Raw genomic sequence first — 19,688 nt, 5'->3', positions numbered from 1 at the left:
CAGTGGGTTTATATTCAGGTGCGCTTAATAGTCCAGCAATTACGGTATCTCAACATTGTTGGTTAGGGGCTTGTAAGTAAGCATTTCACGGTAAAGGTCTACACCTGTTTTAATCGGCACATATGACCAATACAATTTGATTTGATAGCCTGGCGTCAGATTGTTGGTAGAGTAATCTGATCCTAGATCTGTGGTTAGGGACAACTTCTATTTAAATTATCATCCATGTCTGCAGCCAGGGAATGTAATAGATGTATCACAGTGTTCAGCATTACACCATTACATTACAACACATGGAGCACTACCATCTAGTGGACGGATCAGGATACAAATCATGGAGCACTGCCATCTAATGGACAAACTAGGATACAACACATGGAGTACTGCCATCTAGTGGACATATGGAGCACTGCCATCTAGTGGACAAACCAGGATACAACACATGGAGCACTGCCATCTAGTGAACAGGTCAGGATACAACACGTATAACCACGAGGTCCAGGAAGCTTTATTCGGTATGTTGGCAACCATACACTGGTGTTGCTCAAGATAAAAACACACAATTACATTACAGAAATATCCAATTGGACATAAACAATTACAATATAAAACACATTGAAGCCTTTACATCATTCATCATGGACAAAACACTACAACTTTCCTTCCTAGTAGTAATGAACCTTTACAACTGATACTGTCAGCTGGTTCCAGTCAGTGGTGTCTGTATGTTCTCATGATAAACTAACTCTTGTTGTTGATTGTTCCAGTTAGTGGTTTATGTATGTTCTCATGATAAACTAACTCTAACTCTGTTGATGGAGGTCAAGGCTGCAGCGTCTAAAGAGAAGTACATGATAAACTGACTAACTGTGTTGTGTAAACTTCACACCTCTCTGTTGCTGATGCTGTTGATGGAGGTCAACGCTGCAGAGTCTAAAGATAAGTCCGTTGGTGAGAAAAGGGGAGGATTAAGAGAGAAGATAAGAGAAAGGAGAAGTAAAGAGATGGACTGACAGGGTTGTGGTTATTCACCGCTGCTGAAGAAAGTATCTTTTTCTATCCACCATGACGTTCTGATGAACAGGGTCACTAGGTAAAGAGAGAGGAGAGAGAGATGAGTGAGGGACAGAGGAGTTGATCCAGTCTAATACAGTGAAGACCTCCAACACCACAGGAACAGTTATAGACCCCTACAGGTCTCAGTGTTTAATGTGTAGTTAGATACAGTTATACACCCCAACAGGTCTCAGTGTTTAACCTCTTCCGACTCTAGGGGCACTATTTTCATTTTTGGGAAAAAAATGTTCCCGTTTTAAACGGGATATTTTGTCAGGACAAGATGCTAGATATGCATATAATTGACAGCTTTGGATAGAAAACACTCCAACGTTTCCAAAGCTGTAAAGATATTGTCTGTGAGTATAACAGAACTGATGTTGCAGGCGAAAGCCTGAGAAAAATCCATTCCGGAAGTGCCCCATATTTTAAAAGCGCTGCGTGCCATGAGTCCCTATAGAGCTGTGAATCTGCTACGAACAAGCTTACGCTTTCTACGTATTCCCCAAGGTGTCTACAGCATTGTGACATAGTTTTATGCATTTATGTTGAAGAATAGCCGTAGTGGGCTACATTGCGCAAGTGGTCACATGATGCTCCCGGAGAAAATCTTGTGTAAAGTACAGAGGTAGCCATTATTCCAATCGCTTCTACTGAGAAACCAATTGTCCCAGTGGATATATTATCGAATAGATATTTGAAAAACACCTTGAGGGCTGATTCGAAACAACGTTTGCCGTGTTTCTGTCGATATTATGGTGCTAATTTGGAGAGAAAAAAATCAGCGTTGTCGTGACCGCAATTTCCGGTCGATTTCTCAGCCAAACGTGAAGAACAAACGGAGCTATTTCGCCTACAAAAATGATCTTTTGGGAAAAAACTTTAGCTATCTACGTGGGAGTCTCGTGAGTGAAAACATCCGAAGTTCATCAAAGGTAAACGATTGAATTTGATTGCTTTTCTGATTTTCGTGACAAGGTTGCCTGCTGCTGCCAGGGTCATAATGCTATGCTAGGCATTGATAAACTTACACAAATGCTTGTCTATCTTTGGCTGTAAAGCATATTTTGAAAATCTGAGAAGACAGGGTGATTAACAAAAGGCTAAGCTGTGTCTCAATATATTTCATTTGTGATTTTCATGAATAGGAATATTTTCTAGGGATATTTATGTCCGATACGTTATGCTAATTAGTGTCAGGCGATGATTACGCTCCCGCATGCGGGGTGGGGAGTCAGTTGAGGTTAATGTGTAGTTAGATACATTTATACACCCCAACAGGTCTCAGTGTTTAATGTGTAGTTCGATACATTTATACACCCCAACAGGTCTCAGTGTTTAATGTTTTAGATACATTTATACACCCCAACAGGTCTCAGTTTTTAATGTGTAATTAGATACATGTATGCACCCCAACAGGTATCAGTGTTTAATGTGTAGCTAGATACATTTATACACGCCAACAGGTCTCAGTGTTTAATGTGTAGTTAGATACATTATACAGCCCAACATACAGTCCAATTATAATGACTGATTCAACCATGTGTTTGACTGGTGTTTTAAGTGTTTAGAACTCTGAATGCACATCAATCAGAATGTGTAGGTTCCCATGGAGACTAAAATAGACCCTGTTGCTGCAGCAACATAGAGGAGGAGGGGGAGGCAGACGGACAGAACAGGAAGGTACATGTGCATCTTTTTGTGTTTGTGTGTGTCTGTGTGTCTGTGTGGGTGTCTGTGGGTCTGTGTGGGTCTCTGTGTGTGTGTTTGTGTGTGTTTTTGTTTCTCTGCATGTGTGTCTGTGTGTGTGGCTCAGTTTGTGTGTCTGTGTCCTCTGTGGCTCAGTTGGTGCTTGGAAAAATACAAAAATATAGCCGCTCTCGACTGTAAGTCTCACTGGACTAGAGAGTCTGTTAAATGACTCACAACTTCTAGAGAAGAGAGTCTGTTAAATGACTCACTACTATAAGAGAAGAGTCTGTTAAATGACTCTCTACTGTAAGAGAAGAGTCTGTTAAATGACTCCCTACTGTAAGAGAAGAGTCTGTTAAATGACTCCCTACTGTAAGATAAGAGAGTCTGTTAAATGACTCACTACTGTAAGAGAATAGTCTGTTTAATGACTCTCTACTGTAAGTCTCTCTGGACTAGAGAGTCTGTTAAATGACTCCCTACTGTAAGAGAAGAGAGTCTGCTACATGACTCACTACTGTAAGAGAAGAGTCTGTTAAATGACTCCCTACTGTAAGAGAAGAGAGTCTGTTAAATGACTCACTACTGTAAGAGAAGAGTCTGTTAAATGACTCTCTACTGTAAGAGAAGAGAGTCTGTTAAATGACTCTCTACTGTAAGAGAAGAGTCTGTTAAATTTCTCTCTACTGTAAGTCTCTCTGGATTAGAGAGTCTGTTAAATGACTCACTACTTCAAGAGAAGAGAGTCTGCTGCAAATGTATTTGGATAAGGTATATGTAAACTTCCGACTTCAACTGTACCTCTCTCTCTATCTCTCTTATGCAGACATGTAACACACAATACAACATCACAATGCTAAATGCTACCAGCTAGGCCTCTGGGTGTAGTGGCTTGTGTGTTTGACTCTCAGATACACATCCTCTGGGTGTGAAAGTGAGACAGACAGACAAGTTCAGAAGAGATGGTACAACATGCTACATTATTAACAAACACAACATGCTACATCATTCATAACACAACATGCTACATTCTTCATAACACAACATGCTACATCATTAACAAACACAACATGCTACATCATTCATAACAAACACAACATGCTACATCATTCATAACACAACATGCTACATCATTCATAACAAACACAACATGCTACATCATTCATAACACAACATGCTACATCATTCATAACAAACACAACATGCTACATCATTCATAACAAACACAACATGCTACATCATTCATAACACAACATGCTACATCATTCATAACACAAATGATACATCATTCATAACAAACACAAATGATACATCATTCATAACACAACATGCTACATCATTCATAACACAACATGCTACATCATTCATAACACAACATGCTACATCATTCATAACACAACATGCTACATCATTCATAACAAACACAAATGATACATCATTCATAACACAACACGCTACATCATTCATAACAAAAACAACATGATACATATTAAACACTTCATTTTGAAGTTAAGGTTGAAGTTGGGGTTAGATTTGAAGTTGGGGTTAGATTTGAAGTTGGGGTTAGATCTGAAGTTACGGTTAGGGTTGAAGTTACGGTTAGGGTTGAAGTTACGGTTAGGGTTGAAGTTAGGTAGTAATACAGTGATCGGGACCTACCTCAGTCTGTACATTAGGGTTAGTGATACAGTGATCTGGACCTACCTCAGTCTTTACATTAGGGTTAGTGATACAGTGATCTGGACCTACCTCAGTCTTTACATTAGGGTTAGTGATACAGTGATCTGGACCTACCTCAGTCTGTACGTTACGTCCCTGTATCCAGATACAGCTCTACCTAAAGTTCACACAGATTACATTTGTTAAACCAGTTATGCATTAGGGGGCGCTATTACATTTTTGGGATGAAAAACGTTCCCGTTTTAAACAAGATATTTTGTCACGAAAAGATGCTTGACTATGCATATAATTGACAGCTTTGGAAAGAAAACACTCTTAGGTTTCCAAAACTGCAACGATATTGTCTGTGAGTGCCACAGAACTGATGCTACAGGCAAAACCAAGATGAAATTTCAAACAGGAAATGCCCCAGATTTTGGAGGCGCTTTGTTCCAATTCCTCCAATGCGCAAGGAATGGGCCTACACTTTCTGTCGTTTCCCCAAGGTGTCTGCAGCATTGTGACGTATTTGTAGGCATATCATTGGAAGATTGACCATAAGAGACTACATTTACCAGGTGTCTGCTTGGTGTCCTCCTTCGAAATTATTGCGTAATCTCCAGCTGCATGCATTTTCCCATGTGGTTTAGAGGAGAAACCAAACTGCCATGAATGACTTATCATCGAATAGATATGTGAAAAACACCTTGAGGATTGATTCTAAACAACATTTGCCATGTTTCTGTCGATATTATGGAGTTAATTTGGAAAAAAGTTTGGCGTTTTGATGACTGAATTTTCGTTTTTTTTTCTCAGCCAAACGTGATGAACAAAACGGAGCAATTTCTCCTACACAAATAATCTTTTGGAAAAACTGAACATTTGCTATCTAACTGAGAGTCCCCTCATTGAAAACATCCGAAGTTCTTCAAAGGTAAATGATTTTATTTGAATGCTTTTCTTGTTTTTGTGAAAATGTTGCCTGCTGAATGCTAGGCTTAATGCTATGCTAGCTATCAATACTCTTACACAAATGCTTGTGTAGCTTTGGTTAAAGCATATTTTGAAAATCTGAGATGACAGTGTTGTTAACAAAAGGCTAAGCTTGAGAGCCAATATATTTATTTCATTTCATTTGCGATTTTCATGAATAGTTAACGTTGCGTTATGCTAATGAGCTTGAGGCTATACTTAAGATCCCGGATACGGGATTGCTCGTTGCAACAGGTTAAACTGGCAATATGTAACTTTTTGAGCGACCCAACAAAATCCACATAGAAATGTGTTATAGATCTGTCATACTACTTTAAAGCAAATTTAAGTCGCGGTAGATCTGTTCTTTGTGAGCTATTTCTATGTTTCCCGTTCTTAAGTTTTATTTTTGCGTATTTAGAGCTAAAACAACTATATTTTTGGTTCTAGAAAACACAGCTGTTTATATGATACAATGATTATCTACACTATACACAGTGCTTCATTTGTAAATTCAGACCAACAAGTAAGGTACACATGCACACAAAAAAGTAGACATGGTCTGGAACGTCCTTCTGACCTGTATCTCTGTCTGTCTGTCTTCACTGCTGAGTAGACAGGGTCTGGAACAACGTTCTCTGAAAGAAACACATAAACAGGACACAACTATTGTTAAAAACACAGTAAATACATATGATTTACTTCAGAAAGATGAGGGGAGTGTTGTTGGTCTCTCCCTTCTTCCTACCTCTCCTCCTGTTGTGTTGTCTCTTCTCTGTGTGGTTGATGTCAGCATAGGTCACATCACCTGGACCAGATCCACCTGGAACAAAACACAGGAGAGAGAGAGGATATTAACACAGACTGGACCAGATCTACCTGGAACTAAACACAGGAGAGAGAGAGGATATTAATACAGACTGGACCAGATCCACCTGGTACTAAAGACAGGAGAGAGAGAGGGTATTAACACTGACTTGACCAGATCCACCTGGAACTAAACACAGGAGAGAGAGAGGATATTAACACAGACTGGACCAGATCCACCTGGAACTAAACACAGGAGAGAGAGAGGATATTAACACAGACTGGACCAGATCCACCTGGAACAAAACACAGGAGAGAGAGAGGATATTAACACAGACTGGACCAGATCCACCTGGAACTAAACACAGGAGAGAGAGAGGAAATTAACACAGACTGGACCAGATCCACCTGGAACTAAACACAGGAGAGAGAGAGAGGATATTAACACAGACTGGACCAGATCCACCTGGAACTAAACACAGGAGAGAGAGAGGAAATTAACACAGACTGGACCAGATCCACCTGGAACTAAACACAGGAGAGAGAGAGAGGATATTAACACAGACTGGACCAGATCCACCTGGAACTAAACACAGGAGAGAGAGAGGAAATTAACACAGACTGGACCAGATCCACCTGGAACTAAACACAGGAGAGACAGAGGATATTAACAGACTGGACCAGCTGTATGTTGGAGTGTTATACAGTATTACAAGTACCTGTGGTGTTATAGTGTTACACAGTATTACAGTACCTGTGGTGTTATGGTGCTGTACAGTATTACAGTACCTGTGGTGTTATACAGTATTACAGTACCTGTGGTGTTATAGAGTTTACAGTATTACAGTACCTGTGTTGTTATAGTGTTATACAGTATTACAGTGCCTGTGGTGTTATAGTGTTATACAGTATTACAGTACCTGTGATGTTATAGTGTTATACAGTACTAAAGTACCTGTGGTGTTATACAGTATTACAGTACCTGTGGTGTTATACAGTATTACAGTACCTGTGGTGTTTTACAGTATTACAGTACCTGTGGTGTTATAGTGTTATACAGTATTACAGTACCTGTGGTGTTATAGTGTTATACAGTACTACAGTACCTGTGGTGTTATACAGTATTACAGTACCTGTGGTGTTATACAGTATTACAGTACCTGTGGTGTTATAGTGTTATGCAGTATTACAGTACCTGTGGTGTTATAGTGTTATACAGTACTACAGTACCTGTGGTGTTATACAGTATTACAGTACCTGTGGTGTTATACAGTATTACAGTACCTGTGGTGTTATAGTGTTATGCAGTATTACAGTAACTTTGGTGTTATAGTGTTATACAGTATTACAGTACCTGTGGTGTTATAGTGTTATTCAGTATTACAGTACCTGTGGTTTTATACAGTATTACAGTACCTTTGGTGTTATAGTGTTATACAGTATTACAGTACCTGTGGTGTTATAGTGTTATTCAGTATTACAGTACCTGTGGTGTTATAGTGTTATACAGTAATACAGTACCTGTGGTATTGTACGGTAGTACAGTACCTGTGGTGTTATACAGTATTACAGTACCTTTGGTGTTATAGTGTTATACAGTATTACAGTACCTTTGGTGTTATAGTGTTATTCAGTATTACAGTACCTGTGGTGTTATAGTGTTATACAGTAATACAGTACCTGTGGTATTGTACGGTATTACAGTACCTGTGGTGTTATATTGTTATTCAGTACTACAGTACCTGTGGTGTTATAGTGTTATACAGTACTACAGTACCTGTGGTGTTATAGTGTTATACAGTATTACAGTACCTGTGGTGTTATAGTGTTATTCAGTACTACAATACCTGTGGTGTTATAATGTTATACAGTACTACAGTACCTGTGGTGGTATAGTGTTATACAGTATTACAGTACCTGTGGTGTTGTACGGTATTACAGTACCTGTGGCGTTATAGTTTTATACAGTACTACAGTACCTGTGGTTTTATACAGTATTACAGTACCTGTGGTGTTATAGTGTTATACAGTACTACAGTACCTGTGGTTTTATACAGTATTACAGTACCTGTGGTGTTATACAGTATTACAGTACCTGTGGTGGTATAGTGGTATACAGTATTACAGTACCTGTGGTGTTATAATGTTGTACGGTATTACAGTACCTGTGGTGTTATAGTGTTATACAGTACTACAGTACCTGTGGTGTTATACAGTATTACAGTACCTGTGGTGTTATACAGTATTACAGTACCTGTGGTGTTATAGTGTTATACAGTACTACAGTACCTGTGGTGTTATACAGTATTACAGTACCTGTGGTGTTATACAGATTTACAGTACCTTTGGTGTTATAGTGTTATACAGTATTACAGTACCTGTGGTGTTATAGTGTTATTCAGTATTACAGTACCTGTGGTGTTATACAGTATTACAGTACCTTTGGTGTTATAGTGTTATACAGTATTACAGTACCTGTGGTGTTATAGTGTTATTCAGTATTACAGTACCTGTGGTGTTATAGTGTTATACAGTAATACAGTACCTGTGGTATTGTACGGTATTACAGTACCTGTGGTGTTATACAGTATTACAGTACCTTTGGTGTTATAGTGTTATACAGTATTACAGTACCTGTGGTGTTATAGTGTTATTCAGTATTACAGTACCTGTGGTGTTATAGTGTTATACAGTAATACAGTACCTGTGGTATTGTACGGTATTACAGTACCTGTGGTGTTATAGTGTTATACAGTACTACAGTACCTGTGGTGTTATAGTGTTATACAGTATTACAGTACCTGTGGTGTTATAGTGTTATTCAGTACTACAATACCTGTGGTGTTATAATGTTATAAAGTACTACAGTACCTGTGGTGGTATAGTGTTATACAGTATTACAGTACCTGTGGTGTTGTACGGTATTACAGTACCTGTGGTGTTATAGTTTTATACAGTACTACAGTACCTGTGGTTTTATACAGTATTACAGTACCTGTGGTGTTATAGTGTTATACAGTACTACAGTACCTGTGGTTTTATACAGTATTACAGTACCTGTGGTGTTATAGTGTTATACAGTATTACAGTACCTGTGGTGTTATAGTGTTGTACGGTATTACAGTACCTGTGGTGTTATAGTGTTATACAGTTCTACAGTACCTGTGGTTTTATACAGTATTACAGTACCTGTGGTGTTATAGTGTTATTAAGTACTACAGTACCTGTGGTGTTATAGTGTTATACAGTACTACAGTACATGTGGTGTTATACAGTATTACAGTACCTGTGGTGGTATAGTGTTATACAGTATTACAGTACCTGTGGTGTTATAGTGTTGTACGGTATTACAGTACCTGTGGTGTTATAGTGTTATACAGTACTACAGTACCTGTGGTTTTATACAGTATTACAGTACCTGTGGTGTTAGTGTTATTAAGTACTACAGTACCTGTGGTGTTATAGTGTTATACAGTACTACAGTAACTGTGGTTTTATAGTGTTATACAGTACTACAGTACCTGTGGTTTTATACAGTATTACAGTACCTGTGGTATTATAGTGTTATACAGCATTACAGTACCTGTGGTTTTATACAGTACTACAGTACCTGTGGTGTTATACAGTACTACAGTACCTGTGGTGTTATAGTGTTATACAGTATTACAGTGCCTGTGGTGTTATAGTGTTATACAGTATTATAGTACCTGTGGTGTTATAGTGTTATACAGTATTACAGTACCTGTGGTGTTATAATGTTATACAGTATTACAGTACCTGTGGTGTTATAGTGTTATACAGTACTACAGTACTTGTGGTGTTATAGTGTTATACAGTATTACAGTACCTGTGGTGTTATAATGTTATACAGTATTACAGTACCTGTGGTGTTATAGTGTTATACAGTACTACAGTACCTGTGGTTTTATACAGTATTACAGTACCTGTGGTATTATAGTGTTATACAGCATTACAGTACCTGTGGTGTTATACAGTTCTACAGTACCTGTGGTTTTATAGTGTTATACAGTATTACAGTACCTGTGGTGTTATAGTGTTATACAGTATTACAGTGCCTGTGGTGTTATAGTGTTATACAGTATTACAGTACCTGTGGTGTTATAGTGTTATACAGTACGACAGTACCTGTGGTGTTGGAGGTCTTCACTGCAGAGTAGACTGCATCAGCTCCTGGAGACTTCTCTGGAGGAGACAATGGGTTAAAGACATGAAGACATTGTACTGTGTGTGTGTGTGCATGTGTGTGTTTGTGTGTGTGTGTGTGCATGTGTGTGTGTGTGTGTGTGTGTGTGTGTGTGTGTGTGTGTGTGTGTGTGTGTGTGTGTGTGTGTGTGTGTGTGTGTGTGTGTGTGTGTGTGTGTGTGTGTGTGTGTGTGTGTGTGTGTGTGTACCTCTCCTTCTCCTGGGTTCTGGGTCCTGTATGATTCTAACGTCAGCATACGTAACATCTCTGGGTTCAGCTGCTACATCTTTGTTCCTCTTGCAGAACAGGACCAGTAGAATGATCAGAGAGATGGAGAGAGCAGCCACCAACCCAGAGACAGACAGAGAGAGGAGGAGAGAGGGGGGGGGGGGAGGAGGAGGGAGGAGAGGAGGAGGGAGGGGAGGAGGATGGGGTAGAGCCCCTAGCTTGAAAAACACAATAGAAAACAACATAGTAAATAGTTATAAACAAGCTGTTTAAAAGAACAAGAGACAATTATTATAATTATATTATAATATAATTATAATATATAATATAATATATTATATAATATGTAATAATATGCCATATTGTAATTATATTATCTTAGACATTATTATATTGTATTACTTCTAGAGATTACAATGTCTCACCTGTCACAGTCATCAAGCTCTCTGGTGATTCTCCTTCAGAGTTGGTACACTTGTAGAGTCCTTCATCTGACTTGGATACTGCAGGGATGGTCATCTCTCCTGTAGTCACAGCCCTGATGAGGGATCCATCTTTGTAGAAAACAGCTGTGAGGTCAGAGGGAGTTCCCTGATATCTGCAGCGCAGAGTCACAGAATCTCCCTCAGTCACAGGAAGGGCAGGGCTCTCCAGGATCACAGCACCAGCTGTATATAATATATAAACATCATATATAAACAGGTCTTTCCAGGATCACAAGGAGTCTCCGCCACGGCACAACCCAAGGGGGGGCGCCAACCCAGACAGGATGACCACATGAGTGACTCAACCCACTCAGGTGACGCACCCCCTCCCAGGGACGGTATGAGAGAGCCCCAGTAAGCCAGTGACTCAGCCCCTGTAATAGGGTTAGAGGCAGAGAATCCCAGTGGAAAGAGGGGAACCAGCCAGGCAGAGACAGCAAGGGTGGTTCGTTGCTCCAGAGCCTTTCCGTTCACCCTCCCACTCCTGGGCCAGACTACACTCAATCATATGACCCACATCATATGACCCACTGAAGAGATGAGTCTTCAGTAAAGACTTAAAGGTTGAGACCGAGTTTGCGTCTCTGACATGGGTAGGCAGACCGTTCCATAAAAATGGAGCTCTATAGGAGAAAGCCCTGCCTCCAGCTGTTTGCTTAGAAATTCTAGGGACAATTAGGAGGCCTGCGTCTTGTGACCGTAGCGTACGTGTAGGTATGTACGGCAGGACCAAATCAGAGAGATAGGTAGGAGCAAGCCCATGTAATGCTTTGTAGGTTAGCAGTAAAACCTTGAAATCAGCCCTTACATAGGGGTTTAACCTAGAGTCTAAATAGGGGTTTAACCTAGAGTCTACATAGGGGTTTAACCTAAAATGTTTAGGATAAAACCTAGTCTACGTAGGGGTTTACTGCCCTAAATGAGACAGGAGGGGTCAGGAGACACTGTGGCCCCATCCGATGATACCCCTGGACAGGGCCAAACAGGCAGGATATAACCCCACCCACTTTGCCAAAGCACAGCCCCCACACCACTGGAGGGATATCTTCAATCACCAACTTACCATCCTGAGAAAAGACAGAGTATAGCCCACAAAGATCTCTGCCATGGCACAACCCAAGGGGGGCGCCAACCCAGACAGGAAGACCACGGCAGGGACAATTAGGAGGCCTGCGTCCTGTGACCGTAGCGTACGTGTAGGTATGTACAGCAGGACCAAATCGGAAAGATGGGTAGGAGCAAGCCCATGTAATGCTTTGTAGGTTAGCATTAAAACCTTGAAATCAGCCCTTGCCTTGACAGGAAGCCAGTGTAGGGAGGCTAGCACTGGAGTAATATGATCAAATTTTTTGGTTCTAGTCAAGATTCTAGCAGCCGTGTTTAGCACTAACTGAAGTTTATTTAGTGCTTTATATGGGTAGCCGGAAAGTAGAGCATTGCAGTAGTCTAACCTAGACGTGACAAAAGCATGGATGAATTTTTCTGCATCATTTTTGGACAGAAAGTTTCTGATTTTTGCAATGTTACGTAGATGGAAAAAAGCTGTCCTTGAAATGGTCTTGATATGTTCTTCAAAAGAGAGATCAGGGTCCAGAGTAACGCCGAGGTCCTTCACGGTTTTATTTGAGACGACTGTACAACCATTAAGATTAATTGTCAGATTCAACAGAAGATCTCTTTGTTTCTTGGGACCTAGAACAAGCATCTCTGTTTTGTCCGAGTTTAAAAGTAGAAAGTTTGCAGCCATCCACTTCCTTATGTCTGAAATACATGCTTCTAGCGAGGGCAATTTTGGGGCTTCACCATGTTTCATTGAAATGTACAGCTGTGTGTCATCCGCATAGCAGTGAAAGTTAACATTATGTTTTCGAATGACATCCCCAAGAGGTAAAATATATAGTGAAAACAATAATGGGCCTGAAACGGAACCTTGAGGAACACCGAAATTTACAGTTGATTTGTCAGAGGACAAACCATTCACAGAGACAAACTGATATCTTTCCGACAGATAAGATCTAAACCAGGCCAGAACTTGTCCTTGTAGACCAATTTGGGTTTCCAATCTCTCCAAAAGAATGTGGTGATCAATGGAATCAAAAGCAGCACTAAGGTCTAGGAGCACAAGGACAGATGCAGAGCCTCGGTCTGATGCCATTAAAAGGTCATTTACCACCTTCACAAGTGCAGTCTCAGTGCTATGATGGGGTCTAAAACCAGACTGAAGCATTTCGTATACATTGTTTGTCTTCAGGAAGGCAGTGAGTTGCTGCGCAACAGCCTTCTCTAAAATTTTTGAGAGGAATGGAAGATTCGATATAGGCCGATAGTTTTTTATATTTTCTGGGTCAAGGTTTGGCTTTCTCAAGAGAGGCTTTATTACTGCCAATTTTAGTGAGTTTGGTACACATCCGGTGGATAGAGAGCCGTTTATTATGTTCAACATAAGAGGGCCAAGCACAGGAAGCAGCTCTTTCAGTAGTTTAGTTGGAATAGGGTCCAGTATGCAGCTTGAACGTTTAGAGGCCATGATTATTTTCATCATTGTGTCAAGAGATATAGTACTAAAACACTTGAGCGTCTCTCTTGATCCTAGGTCCTGGCAGAGTTGTGCAGACAACTGGACAACCAGGACAACTGAGCTTTGAAGGAATACGCAGATTTAAAGAAGAGTCCGTAATTTGCTTTCTAATAATCAAAAAATAGGATGATCGAGCAGCAGTAAGGGCTCTTCGATACTGCACGGTACTGTCTTTCCAAGCTAGTCGGAAGACTTCCAGTTTGGTGGGGCGCCATTTCCGTTCCAATTTTCTGGAAGCTTGCTTCAGGGCTCGGGTATTTTCTGTGTACCAGGGATCTAGTTTCTTATGAGAAATGCTTTTAGTTTTTAGGGGTGCAACTGCATCTAGGGTATTGCGCAAGGTTAAATTGAGTTCCTCAGTTAGGTGGTTAACTGATTTTTGTCCTCTGGCGTCCTTGGGTAGACATAGGGAATCTGGAAGGACATCAAGGAATCAAAAAAACATTAAGATCCACAACATTTATTCCATGGGACAAAACTAGGTCCAGAGTATGAGAGTATGAGTATACATACCATGTACTGTGATGTTGACAGCATTGCTGTGTTCTCCAGACCCAGACTCACACCAGTACACTCCACTGTGTGATGGTATTAGTGACACGATGCATGAAGAACCTTGTGGTTTTCCCCAGTTTCCTCCACAATCTGAACGCTCCCCAGAGACTGTGTATCTCTTCAGTCTCCATCCAGCAGAATTCCCAAGAACCTCACAGCTTAGAGAGACAGACTCATATTTAAAGAACTGAGATGTGTCAGGACTGACAATCAGAGACGCTTGATTAGAGAGAACTGAGAAAGAGAGATAGAGAGACACACAGAGAGAGAAAAGAGAGAGATAGGGAGAGGGAGAGAGAGAGAGACACATAGAAAGAGAGAGAGAGAAGAGAGAGACAGAGAGAGGGTCAGTCTGATTATAGTCATTGCAAAATGATTCAGCTCTCTGAGCCCATATTACAAACACATTTGGCAGTAATAATAAACTGTGAGTCTTCTTGGGTATGTCTCTCAGGATTGTGCAATATTTTCCTATTATTATTTTCAAAACTCTTCAAGCTCTGTCTACTGTATTTGCAGGTCTTTAAGTATGAACCAATCAAGTATCAAGTAGTATTTCAGAGCTGTAACTTGTTAATTGGCCTTGTGTTGTACAGTTGAAGTCCGAAGTTACACTTAGGTTATAGTCATTAAAACGAATTGTAATATATTCCAGAGTCTGTATGTCAAAGCGGTGGGTGGAGCTGGCACAGGAGAGCAGAGATGAGTGGACAAAGCACTTTACTGAGGCAATTCATTTGAACGGAACGAGTTGCGAAAACAAATGCACCAAAGAACAAGTGAGGCAGCACACAAAGCAGGGGTTTGTACAAAATACCTGCAACCACAGAGCAGGGGTTAAAAAACAAAACCTGGCGCAAACCAGCCGGAAGCGTGCCACCCTGACATTAATCTATTTCACACACAGACATGGGGTTAACAGAGAGTTATATACAAGACAAGTAATGAGGGAATGTAAACCAGATGTGTGGGAAAACAAGACAAAACAAATGGAAGATGAAAGGTGGATCGACGATGGCTAGAAGATCGGTGACGTCGACCACAGAACACCGCCCGAACTAGGAGAGGAACCGACGGAGGGCGTGACAGTATCACATCTGAGTTAAACTTTGTTCTACACCAGATTCAATTAGACCCTTTCTACCCTTTGTCAGATCTCTCCAGGATCACAGCATCAGCTGTACATAATATATAAACATCATATATAAACAGGTCTCTCCAGGATCACAGCTCCAGCTGTATATAATATATAAACATCATATATAAACAGGTCTCTCCAGGATCACAGCACCAGCTGTATATAATATATAAACAGGTCTCTCCAGGATCACAGCTCCTTCTGTTTATAATATATAAACAGGTCTCTCCAGGATCACAGCTCCAGCTGTATATAATATATAAACATCATATATAAACAGGTCTCTCCAGGATCACAGCTCCAGCTGTATATAATATATAAACAGGCCTCTCCAGGATCACAGCTCCAGCTGTATATAATATATAAACATCATATATAAACAGGTCTCTCCAGGATCACAGCTCCAGCTGTATATAACATATAAACAGGTCACTCCAGGATCACAGCTCCAGCTGTATATAATATATAAATAGGTCTCTCCAGGACCACAGCTCCAGCTGTATATAATATATAAACATCATATATAAACAGGACTCTCCAGGATCACAGCTTCAGCTGTATATAATATATAAATAGGTCTCTCCAGGATCACAGCTCCAGCTGTATATAATATATAAACAGGTCTCTCCAGGATCACAGCTCCAGCTGTATATAATATATAAACATCATGTATAAACAGGTCTCTCCAGGATCACAGCTCCAGCTGTATATAATATATAAACATCATATATAACCAGGTCTCTCCAGGATCACAGCTCCAGCTGTATATAATATATAAACATCATATATAAACAGGTCTCTCCAGGATCACAGCTCCAGCTGTATATAATATATAAACATCATATATAAACAGGTCTCTCCAGGATCACAGCTCCAGCTGTATATAATATATAAACATCATGTATAAACAGGTCTCTCCAGGATCACAGCACCAGCTGTATATAATATATAAACATCATATATAAACAGGTCTCTCCAGGATCACAGCTCCAGCTGTATTTAATGTATAAACAGGTCTCTCCAGGATCACAGCTCCAGCTGTATATAATATATAAACAGGTCTCTCCAGGATCACAGCTCCAGCTGTATATAATATATAAACATCATATATAAACAGGTCTCTCCATGATCACAGCTCCAGCTGTATATAATATATAAACAGGTCTCTCCAGGATCACAGCTCCAGCTGTATATCATATATAAACATCATATATAAACAGGTCTCTCCAGGATCACAGCTCCAGCTGTATATAATATATAATCACAATATATAAACAGGACTATCCAGGATCACAGCTCCAGCTGTATATAATATAGAAACATCATATATAAACAGGTCTCTCCAGGATCACAGCTCCAGCTGTATATAATATATAAACATCATATATAAACAGGTCTCTCCAGGATCACAGCTCCAGCTGTATTTAATGTATAAACAGGTCTCTCCAGGATCACAGCACCAGCTGTATATAATATATAAACATCATATAAAAACAGGTCTCTCCAGGATCACAGCTCCAGCTGTATTTAATGTATAAACAGGTCTCTCCAGGATCACAGCTCCAGCTGTATATAATATATAAACAGGTCTCTCCAGGATCACAGCTCCAGCTGTATATAATATATAAACATCATATATAAACAGGTCTCTCCAGGATCACAGCTCCAGCTGTATATAATATATAAACAGGTCTCTCCAGGATCACAGCTCCAGCTGTATATAATATATAAACATCATATATAAACAGGTCTCTCCAGGATCACAGCTCCAGCTGTATATAATATATAAACAGGTCTCTCCAGGATCACAGCTCCAGCTGTATATAATATATAAACATCATATATAAACAGGCCTCTCCAGGATCACAGCTCCAGCTGTATATAATATATAAACATCATATATAAACAGGTCTCTCCAGGATCACAGCTCCAGCTGTATATAATATATAAACATCATATATAAACAGGTCTCTCCAGGATCACAGCTCCAGCTGTATTTAATGTATAAACAGGTCTCTCCAGGATCACAGCTCCAGCTGTATATAATATATAAACAGGTCTCTCCAGGATCACAGCTCCAGCTGTGTATAATATATAAACATCATATATAAACAGGTCTCTCCAGGATCACAGCACTAGCTGTATATAATATATAAACAGGTCTCTCCAGGATCACAGCTCCAGCTGTATATAATATATAAACATCATATATAAACAGGTCTCTCCAGGACACAGCTCCAGCTGTATATAATATATAAACAGGTCTCTCCAGGATCACAGCTCCAGCTGTATATAATATATTAACATTTCTCTCCTGGATCACAGCTCCAGCTGTATATAACAAATAAACAGTCCTCTCCAGGATCACAGCTCCAGCTGTATATAATATATAAACATCATATATAAACAGGTCTCTCCAGGATCACAGCTCCAGCTGTATATAATGTATAAACATCAAATATAAACATGTCTCTCCAGGATCACAGCTCCAGCTATATATAATATATAACCAGGTCTATCCAGGATCACAGCTCCAGCTGTATATAATATATAAACATCATATATAAACAGGACTCTCCAGGATCACAGCTCCAGCTCTATATAATATATAAACAGGTCTCTCCAGGATCACAGCTCCAGCTGTATGTAATATATAAACATCATATATAAACAGGTCTCTCCAGGATCACAGCTCCTTCTGTTTATAATATATAAACAGGTCTCTCCAGGATCACAGCTCCAGCTGTATATAATATATAAACATCATATATAAACAGGTCTCTCCAGGATCACAGCTCCAGCTGTATATAATATATAAACAGGCCTCTCCAGGATCACAGCTCCAGCTGTATATAATATATAAACATCATATATAAACAGGTCTCTCCAGGATCACAGCTCCAGCTGTATATAACATATAAACAGGTCACTCCAGGATCACAGCTCCAGCTGTATATAATATATAAATAGGTCTCTCCAGGACCACAGCTCCAGCTGTATATAATATATAAACATCATATATAAACAGGACTCTCCAGGATCACAGCTTCAGCTGTATATAATATATAAATAGGTCTCTCCAGGATCACAGCTCCAGCTGTATATAATATATAAACAGGTCTCTCCAGGATCACAGCTCCAGCTGTATATAATATATAAACATCATGTATAAACAGGTCTCTCCAGGATCACAGCTCCAGCTGTATATAATATATAAACATCATATATAACCAGGTCTCTCCAGGATCACAGCTCCAGCTGTATATAATATATAAACATCATATATAAACAGGTCTCTCCAGGATCACAGCTCCAGCTGTATATAATATATAAACATCATATATAAACAGGTCTCTCCAGGATCACAGCTCCAGCTGTATATAATATATAGACATCATGTATAAACAGGTCTCTCCAGGATCACAGCACCAGCTGTATATAATATATAAACATCATATATAAACAGGTCTCTCCAGGATCACAGCTCCAGCTGTATTTAATGTATAAACAGGTCTCTCCAGGATCACAGCTCCAGCTGTATATAATATATAAACAGGTCTCTCCAGGATCACAGCTCCAGCTGTATATAATATATAAACATCATATATAAACAGGTCTCTCCATGATCACAGCTCCAGCTGTATATAATATATAAACAGGTCTCTCCAGGATCACAGCTCCAGCTGTATATCATATATAAACATCATATATAAACAGGTCTCTCCAGGATCACAGCTCCAGCTGTATATAATATATAATCACAATATATAAACAGGACTATCCAGGATCACAGCTCCAGCTGTATATAATATAGAAACATCATATATAAACAGGTCTCTCCAGGATCACAGCTCCAGCTGTATATAATATATAAACATCATATATAAACAGGTCTCTCCAGGATCACAGCTCCAGCTGTATTTAATGTATAAACAGGTCTCTCCAGGATCACAGCACCAGCTGTATATAATATATAAACATCATATAAAAACAGGTCTCTCCAGGATCACAGCTCCAGCTGTATTTAATGTATAAACAGGTCTCTCCAGGATCACAGCTCCAGCTGTATATAATATATAAACAGGTCTCTCCAGGATCACAGCTCCAGCTGTATATAATATATAAACATCATATATAAACAGGTCTCTCCAGGATCACAGCTCCAGCTGTATATAATATATAAACAGGTTTCTCCAGGATCACAGCTCCAGCTGTATATAATATATAAACATCATATATAAACAGGTCTCTCCAGGATCACAGCTCCAGCTGTATATAATATATAAACAGGTCTCTCCAGGATCACAGCTCCAG

At 39.7% G+C, this 19,688-nt stretch overlaps 1 protein-coding gene across 3 annotated transcripts in view; it reads right to left on the bottom strand.

Moving 5' to 3' along the window:
* Window positions 1-484: 484 nt before the first annotated feature.
* Window positions 485-19,688, bottom strand: part of LOC116353896 (Fc receptor-like protein 5) — a 40,128-nt gene continuing 20,924 nt past the window's right edge. Inside the window, exons 4-11 of one of the 3 annotated variants that reach the window (XM_031791554.1) lie at window positions 14,195-14,470; window positions 11,044-11,286; window positions 10,599-10,832; window positions 10,333-10,389; window positions 6,128-6,202; window positions 5,960-6,017; window positions 4,543-4,585; window positions 485-1,089 (exon numbers count right to left, since the gene is read on the bottom strand). In XM_031791554.1, the coding sequence (XP_031647414.1) occupies window positions 4,582-4,585; window positions 5,960-6,017; window positions 6,128-6,202; window positions 10,333-10,389; window positions 10,599-10,832; window positions 11,044-11,286; window positions 14,195-14,470 (947 nt within the window). In that variant the 3' untranslated portion in view covers window positions 485-1,089; window positions 4,543-4,581. Of the gene's footprint in view, window positions 1,090-4,542; window positions 4,586-5,959; window positions 6,018-6,127; window positions 6,203-10,332; window positions 10,390-10,598; window positions 10,837-11,043; window positions 11,287-14,194; window positions 14,471-19,688 lie in introns of those variants that run through there. The other 2 variants (XM_031791555.1, XR_004203260.1) reach the window with 2 other exon arrangements.

Source organism: Oncorhynchus kisutch, linkage group LG16, assembly GCF_002021735.2.
Source record: "Oncorhynchus kisutch isolate 150728-3 linkage group LG16, Okis_V2, whole genome shotgun sequence".
NCBI classification, from domain to species: Eukaryota; Metazoa; Chordata; class Actinopteri; order Salmoniformes; family Salmonidae; genus Oncorhynchus; species Oncorhynchus kisutch.
The sequence above is the reverse complement of the archived record's forward strand: the minus strand, read 5'-3'. Positions and strand labels throughout refer to the sequence as shown.